A 9,004-nucleotide genomic window follows, 5' to 3' on the forward strand; every position below is an offset into this window, starting at 1 on the left:
GGTTTTTGCTTATGATTTCGAGGAGCTCCAGAAGGATCTCTCCAGACTGGCAGAATGGGCAGCAAAATGGCAGATGTGCTTCAATGTCAGTAAGTGTAAGGTCATGCACATTGGGGCAAAAAATCAAAACTTTACATATAGGCTGATGCGTTCTGAGCTGTCTGTGACAGATCAGGAGAGAGATCTTGGGGTGGTGGCAGACAGGTCGATGAAAGTGTCGACCCAATGTGTGGCGACAGTAAAGGCAGCCAATTCTATGCTTGGGATCATTAGAAAAGGTATTGAGAACAAAACGTCTAATATTATAATGCCATTGTACAAATCGATGGTAAGGCCACACCTGGAGTATTGTGTCCAGTTCTGGTCACCGCATCTCAAAAAAGACATAGTGGAAATGGAAAAGGTGCAAAAGAGAGCAACTAAGATGATTACTGGGCTGGGGCACCTTCCTTATGAGGAAAGGCTACGGCGTTTGGGCCACTTCAGCCTAGAAAAGAGGCGCCTGAGGGGGGACATGACTGAGACATACAAAATTATGCAGGGGATGGACAGAGTGGATAGAGAGATGCTCTTTACACTCTCACATAACACCAGAACCAGGGGACATCCACTCAAATTGAGTGTTGGGAGAGTTAGAACGGACAAGAGAAAATATTTCTTTACACAGCGTGTGGTTGGTCTGTGGAACTCTTTGCCACAGGATGTGGTGATGGCGACTGGCCTGGACGCCTTTAAAAGGGGATTGGACAAGTTCCTGGAGGAAAAATCCATTATGGGGTACAAGCCATGATGCGTATGTGCAACCTCCTGATTTTAGAAATGGGCTATGTCAGAATGCCAGATGCAAGGGAGGGCACCAGGATGAGGTCTCTTGTTATCTGGTGTGCTCCCTGGGGCATTTGGTGGGCCGCTGTGAGATACAGGAAGCTGGACTAGATGGGCCTATGGCCTGATCCAGTGGGGCTGTTCTTATGTTCTTATTCTTCGAAGCATGATGGATAATTAATAATAAAATAGTCTGTTGCCACACTTCTAAACCCAATTTCCATGTTTTAGGGTTTCTCAGAACTAAATTTTATAAAAAGCTTCAGAGCAGCTGTTCTCCTTAACAAAGCTGCTGGTTCACAAAGGTGCATAGATGAGAATGTCCATCTACATGGACACAAAGGTGCATGATGGGAATGCCCGCACATGCCCAGGGAAATGGGTATGTGTATGCCATCATCCATTTTCCTACTGAATCCTTAAACTTGAAATACATCTCTCTGTTTGGCAAAGTGATGGTATCGTATTCATAGGGTTGTACCTTGAACACCATCCCAGTCAATAGCTGGCATGCAAATGAAGTGACTAGGCATGGGCATAACACAGGCCCCAGAATCCACCAAGCCTTCGTCCCTCCCCTTAAGGTAGCAAGAGGGCTTGCTTCCCTATCTGGGGTGTTATGATGCCCAGTTTGGGAACCTCTGCCCTAAGTCCACTGAATCCATGATCAATGAGTTGGTATCTGTTGATTCAGTATCTCCTAGATTTTCCACGAACCTAATCCCAGCAGCTAATGAAAATTGATTGTATCTTAATGACATATCTAGATGACATATCTTGTATCTTAATGACATATCTAGAATAACATTGTGAGGCCTCCCTGTGGGGAGGGCCCCCTTGTGGAAGCCTCAGACTAGTTCCCCAGAAGAAAGAGGGGGTTGTGCCACCCAGTTTCCCCTCTTTGGGTTGGCAGCATTTGCCAGAGTCAGGAACAGGGGCTGCTGTCAGCAGATCCTCCTGCCTGCTCTTCTAACTCCCAACTGCCTTGTCATCCCTGGCCTCCAGGTTCATGTAGGGCAGACCCCTCCCCTTTGGCCCCTCCCCTTCCCTCACAGGTATGGTACAAAAAGGGCCTGTCTCTGGGACTGCCCTCCCCTGGGATGACCACAACTCCTCCCCTTCCTCTCTCTGTTTCCTTCCCACCTCCTCTCAGCTGGAGCTGCCAGGGTTGTTCCTGAGATGGCTAGGAAGGCTGCTGCCACTGCTCTGGTCTCTGCCTTTGGGGGGTGGGCTGGCCCTGCCCACCTGGGTCCTGTAGCTCTGCAGATGATGTCGGGAGGCCCAGCTGTGGGCTCCTGATGTCATAGCCAGGTGCCCTGCCAGGCAAGGCAGGTCCCAGCTGGCTGGGCGAGGGAGTGCTCCTTTTCTCCCCCAAGGTGGGGGAGGGGCGGCTGCCCAGCAGCCGAATGGCCTGTGTCCTGTCTCCCCCCTCCCTCCTCCAAGGCGGAGGGAGAAGTGGGGGGTTCGGCGCACAGTGTTCCTCTGCTGCGCTTTGCTGCCCACAGGAGTGCCCAGGCAGTGTATGGGGAGGTGGCCCCATGTTCCACCGGCTTCCTCCCTGATCCTCTGGCCCAGAAGTCTTCTCCCTGGGTAAGCTGGGGACCTGTGGGAGGAGGGGAGCCCCGATAAACATGTAGTTCAGGCCTCAGTTACCCTTCTTCAAAACTGATGTGAGAATGACCTGACAGCATTGTTTCCACAGATGAATTAGAAAATTCAGTCACCAGTCTCTAGAATTTTGGAACAGAATTAGAATCCAATGACACCCAACTGATATGAACTGGAATGAATGAAAAGTATCTCTTGTGTAACAGTTTTGTACATATTTACAGAACTATTTAGTAGCAGGGGGAATAACTGTGGCCATCTAGTGTAACCTTCCACATTAATGTCAAGTCTCAACCACTCCCAATACTACTAATAAGACCTTATAATGCAGATCAGAATGGGCCTGAAGAAAAACACAAGTGAACTAGGTGCACCATGATAGGTGGTTTTCACTACACACACATCACACTGCTTTAATTTGTTTGCCATGAATTAACCATTTTGGAAACAAGCTCCTGAAAGTTTGGAAACAACATTTCATACAATATAAACATATGAAATAAGTAATTTAAAATTTAGGCAGCTAAGGCAAACACAAAAATCCCAGTCGTTTCTATGAATATCTCTGAGTCAACTTTCCAAACCAGTTGCCTTGCTTAATTTTACATTGCAAAACCAATTTCCTGTATCACTTTGAAGGCAGAGTTGTTTGTTTTTTGTTTTGAATAAAAAACAATATATACTATTGTTACAATAGTAACAAAACAAAACAAATAACGCTACTGTACAAAACAGTACAAAAACAATAACGCTACTGGATGCATCTATAAAGAACTTTCAAAACTGCTGTAACAAAGTACATCTAGTTCTCAGAAGTGTAATTTAGTACGTCATTTACCCTAATTAATCTGACAGCGGCCCTAGGCAAAGGAGGAAGCAAATCAAGAGATAGAGGACCTGAGCCAGGTGAGCACAAAGAATGCAACCACAGGAACAAAAAAAGTCTGAATGGCAGATTAGGGAAGAAGGTTGCCCCTTTGCGAGAATTGGGGAAAGGGGTAAGCTCTTGAACTAAAGAGAGCTAAAATCCTACATGAGATATACTTTATCTCCAAAAACCTGACACTCCCCCCACAGTTGCTCAGTGGATTCTACCTCCCACACCAATCTCCAAACCTGTTTTTTTTTTTTTAATATGGGTAATTTGAAATTAATTGGGTGAGAAACTGGTTGTAACAAAACCTCAGGGACTCTCCGCACAGATAGTATACAAATATGCATTGCACCCAAGAGCAATATAAGGATGCAATCCTATACACTGGGATTTTCTGGGAGTAAGCCTCACTGAATACAATGAGATTTCCAAATAGATGTGCTTAGGGTTGCACTATAAGAGAGGCAGAAAGGTGGACTTGGTCTCCAGAAAGACACAAAACACACAGCCGGAGGAGAAATTAAAATGGAAGGGAATATCTTGAACATTCCCTGGCCTCTTTCCAATTCCTTGCAATTTCCGTCACTGAAATGCAGCCTCACTGAACTATAATGCCACAAACCCAACTAATCACAGATGTACCTATTCTTTTCTGCTGTGCTCCAGTGCAGCCATTTTCACTGACAAAAGTAATTTTTAGTTTTGTTTCACAAAAACAAATAGTTTTTAAATAAGTAGCTTTTCTTTCCTTACTATTTAAAATGAATGTCTCATATGTAAAATAAATGCCAACCTATACAATTTTGAGAATTGAAAATTAACACGCTATTGCGTTCACTTTTCTTTTAATTGGCAGTTGTTGTTGCTTGTGTTTTCTTGCTGTTTATATTTTCCAAACAACAATTTCATGTAAATATGTTTGATACTAAATTTAGATCAAGGTTTTAAATCTGAAGATCAAAGATCAGACTGCCACCTTATTTCATTGGTTCAAATACAAAATAATTATGATACAGTTCTTTTCCATTTTTGTGCCACTCCTGAAACGGTAGAATTATGCCCTATATTTTCAAAACAACAAACTTGTTATTTGTTCAAATAAGGAATAAATTTAAAATGTTCTAGATGTAGAAAGGCAATAATGTTACTTTACCTAGAATTACCCCCTCTCAGAATTGTTCATTTTTTCTTCTGAACTGAATGATCAGGCATGCCTTCATACTATGTTGCTTTAATTTCAAGAAAGAGCCTTCAGAGCGCAATCCTATCCTGCACTGGAACAGGCAAGTCAGGAGGCTGGTGCTGTATCCAGCGCAGGATTGTGGCCAGAAGTGGCTTAGCCATAGGCAAGGGGAAACTTTTTCCCTTACCCCTGGTTAAGGACTGCTGGCCCCGATGGGTCTCCACAAACTTGCACCACCTCTGGAGGTGGTATAAATCCGAGGAGAGCGGAGCTTCTGGCTCCCTGCCCACCCGCCCCCAGGGCCGCCCACCACCCAGGAAAGCCTCCTTCCTCCTCTCTGCCTGCGTTGGCTCATCTGAGCCAATGCAAGGAGCTGGGGGGAAGCCAGCATGGAGGCTTAAGTCAGCCTCCGCAGGCCGGCACTTCTCAGACCGCCAGTCTGGCTTCCCCTCGAGAAGGCGCAAATATGCTTTACGGCACATTTGCGACCCTCCCAGGTCGGCCCAAGGAACTTGGGCTGGCATAGGATGCAGTTAGGATTCCACCCTGAGTTAACTAATTTTCTTAGTATCACCCAAAGGGGGAAGAATGAATACGATTCATGTACTGCTGATGACTACTAAAATAAAGAATTTTGCTACATTGTATTATCTTCTGGACAGCAAGAACCATAATCCTTAAAAACACTTGTTCTAATCAGTCTGCACAAGGTTCCCATTTGTTTTGAATACTGTATTCAAGCAAACATCCTGTACCTACTGAAAAAGCAATTCATGATGTTTGCAGAAGGAAACCTGGAACATTCTGGCTTGAGTAAATGTGTTGCTTTTTGTATTTGCGTTGATTTAAATAAGTATTTATTAATCATTAACATTTGCAGACACAAAAATAGCAATTTATCCACTGAATGACAAAAAAGACTTGATTACATGCAATGGGCTCTCCACCTTTTTGAATTAGTTTTGTAACCAATACTGAGTGTTTGGACAAGAGATACATGAAAACATTTCTCATGTCTTGAGTTTATCTTTAACCAGACATTCAATACAATTATTCAGTTATTTGTTAGATGTGGTCCATAACTGCTTCATTTACTTATTGTAAAGTGTCCACCATATTAAACAGGTTAATTCTGATTTTCATATGAATCAGGTTAGTTATTTCTTTGTTGACTTTCAGACACTCTTTTTCTGAGTCTTCTCTTGAGCAGCAAGTTCTTTGACTTCACATCTAGAGTTGAACGCATGTAACATTTCTTTAACTGTCAAGTTGGCTCCCTTCATAATTAGTCTGTCACCATCAGCTGTAATGGAGATACCACAATTTGAAACAGAGCAATAAATAAAGCAATACAGAGCAATAAAAGGGGGAGTAAAAGCCATGAGTGATGGTTTATTGTTCTGCATAACAAAGGCAAATGAATGTTCATTTATTCATTCCTAAACATATAAATTAAAGTTGAAATTTAATATTAAATACAGATACATTCAAATGAATTGCCCAGAGACCACTCCTATCGCTGCAATGCTGTTTTCTAAAACTTGAAATGATTACTTTTAATAACATAGGCGACTACAAGTCATTCTTTGCAACATGCTTTTAAGAACCAGAAATACCACACAGCAATAAAAGACGAGGCAGGATCCAGGAGTCCCAAGTGTACCTAAAAAAATGTACACACATGTTGCCAGTTTGTGCTTTTGGCTACTTGCTTCTCTTATTCTGGATTAGAGAAAACTGTGGCTGCCACTCTGTGTTACTGGCTCAAATGAACTCTTTAAACATTTTAAAATGTCTTCCTGCACATTGTAAATATAACAGGCAGGCTAGAAAATTCCAGATGTATGATCTGAAGGCACATTCTCAGTCTCTGAGGTAAAGGAAGTAGCCGCTGGCAAACAAAAGTGGCCACACAACTCATGCAGACAAGGTCTTGGAAATGGCTGGGACTATTGAAACATACAAGCTGTCCATGCAAAAGAAAACAGGACTGCTGCTGAAGACTGCAGTTGTGTGTCAAATCTGAATAAACTCTAGCCCATTTATCCTGTGTTCTGACACTATTACAATGAATACCTCCCAGCCAATACTGTGTAACTCTGCTGCCCTAAACTTCCCACCTCAATAACTTCATTTCCAGGATAACAATAACATTTTCAAAGCTACACTGGGCCATCTAGTGGCCTCAAAGCACACTGTCACAGGAGGTATCCTGACCCTTTTCTCAGGACCTGAAATCTTGCCTGCTTTCACGACAACATATAAACAAAGGTTGGGTAACTGAACCTCTACTGTATATACATAATTCAAAGGAGAGACAACATGTGGAATTTCTCACTCTTGAGAATATTTTGGGTAGGGATATCAAAGAAAATGGTTTTAGTGGCCTCAGCTGTCACATGGGATGTCTTTCCTGCTTTAGGTTTATAAAACAGAATAACTTTCTCACCAAATTTGATGTCTATTACTGGTTCGGATCCATCGTGTCGTATGTCTGTTTTTAAGTCACAGTTGCTGTTGGATGCAGAGGCTTTCTTTGCATATAAACACGAAAGGAAATTTCTGAAATGAGGATTTTGGAAACACTGATAATGAAAACCTACAAAGCACATACTTGCTTTTTAAAAAATCAGTAACATCATTTACGTCAGGGGTGTCAAACCTAAGGCCCATGGGCCGAATGCAGGCCCCAAAACCGATTTATCCAGGTTCTGTTTTAATTGAGTTCTCCCAGAGTGATAATTGAGCTCTCTCATATCTTGAAAATATGAACAAGATTTGCACATTTTCTCTGTGGTCATTTGCTGCAAATGAGTTTTTATATGAGAATAAAGTGCTTATTTATGGCCATCTTCTGCTTAATGATATCACTTCTGGCCCTCAGCAGGCACCATGAATGCTAACTTCAGCCCTCTATATGATATCAGTTTGACACCCTTGATTTACATAACCAGAAGCAGAAAATATTATTATTATTAACAGTATTTATATACTGCTTTTCAACATAAAGTTCACAAATAAATTCTTCATCTAAAGACACCCAATGCAACACAAAGAACAAGGGAAGATTATCACCTAAGGAACTCAGTCACAGATCTTGGATGGCTGAGTCCAAGAAGAGTTGCAGTTCAGTTTCTAGACACAAGATAGGCAAGAGGGTGCTCAAGCAGGCAAGTAGTTTGCCTCACCAATTGCTCAAACCACTCTGCAACACATAACTACACGACATGGTGCATTTTTTGCATACATGTTATTTTCTAAACTGTGTAATATATGTGTGTATGTACTGTATAGGCCAGGGCTTTCCAAAGTGGGATACTGCAGCACCCAAAATTAAAGAATATGTACAGCGCTCATAAAATTATGAAAACAGAGGTTAATAAGCCAAATTAAACAGCGGCATTTGAAAGACACTAAAACCATTGTCATCTTTTTTCTTGCACCCCAGTGCATTTAAAACACACTAAGGGTGCAATCCTAACCCCTTATGTCAGTGCTTTCCAGCACTGGCATAGCGGTACCAATGGGACATGTGCTGCATCCTGCAGTTGGGTGGTTCTCACAGAGGCCTCCTCAAAGTAAGGGAGAGAATGCTTGTTCCCTTCCCTCAGAGCTGCATTGCCCTTATGTCAGTGCTGGAAAGCACTGACATAAGGGGTTAGGATTGTGCCCTAAAACTGTTGCTATCTTTTTTTCTTTCAGAGGACTCCTGTGCATTTAGAACACACTGAAAGTCTTGCCACGTTCTTTCTTGCAGGGGAGAAACTAACCCTGTGGCCACTTTTTTTTCCGCAGAGGTCTCCTGTGCATTAAAAGACACTAAACCTGCTGCCACCTTTTCTCTTGCAGAGGACTCCTATGCATTTAAGACAGTAAAAGTGTTGCCACCTTTTCTTTTGCAGGACTCCTGTGCAAGAACTTCCCCCCAGTGCATCTTCCACCCTCCACTCCACACAGCTGTGCAGAGCCTTGCTTCCCGCGGAGAAAGCAGAGGGCGCTCCCCACCTGGTGCTTTCCACGTTGGATTCGAAGGGGCAGAAGCGGACCAGGACGCTCTTCACCTGCTTCAGCGCCACTCCAGCCTTGTGCGGCAGCACGTACGCCATCTTCCCTTCCGTCCGCAGAAGGCGCTGAATGGGGCGCAAAGACTACAATTCCCAGAAGCCCATTCCCAGAACGAGACCTGCGCCCGCGCAAAGCTCTTATGGAAATGTAGTCTTTCGCTCTGCTAGCTTTGCCTTGCAGTCTCCAGTGCTTATGAAAAATTTTTTGTAGTTGCTGCTGCGTTGAACTTTGTCGGCTTCACAAACCAAAGCTGTGCTGTAACACAGTGGGACACCAACACCCGGATTGTTTCTGGGTCTCAGGAGATACCTTGCCCCCCCAAAGAGCAGAAAGATTTTATGTGAAAAGACATTTTTGCATGCATGTGGTCTTTCCAGTGCTATCCAGCTCTGTGTCTTGATAGTGTACCATATATATGTATTTGAAATACTTTCTGTTCCACCTTTCAA

The 9,004-nt window shown here is 43.2% G+C and overlaps 1 protein-coding gene across 1 annotated transcript; it reads right to left on the reverse strand.

The window, feature by feature from the left end:
• Positions 1 to 2,819: 2,819 nt before the first annotated feature.
• On the reverse strand, positions 2,820 to 8,611 carry MRPL53 (mitochondrial ribosomal protein L53). The gene is made up of 3 exons (XM_066625230.1): positions 8,496 to 8,611; positions 6,940 to 7,052; positions 2,820 to 5,793 (listed from the first exon to the last, which is right to left on the reverse strand). Exons 1-3 carry the CDS (start codon positions 8,594 to 8,596, stop codon positions 5,666 to 5,668), a joined length of 342 nt encoding a protein of 113 aa, XP_066481327.1. The 5' UTR covers positions 8,597 to 8,611; the 3' UTR covers positions 2,820 to 5,665.
• Positions 8,612 to 9,004: the final 393 nt, after the last annotated feature.

Source organism: Tiliqua scincoides, chromosome 4, assembly GCF_035046505.1.
Source record: "Tiliqua scincoides isolate rTilSci1 chromosome 4, rTilSci1.hap2, whole genome shotgun sequence".
Taxonomy (NCBI): domain Eukaryota; kingdom Metazoa; phylum Chordata; class Lepidosauria; order Squamata; family Scincidae; genus Tiliqua; species Tiliqua scincoides.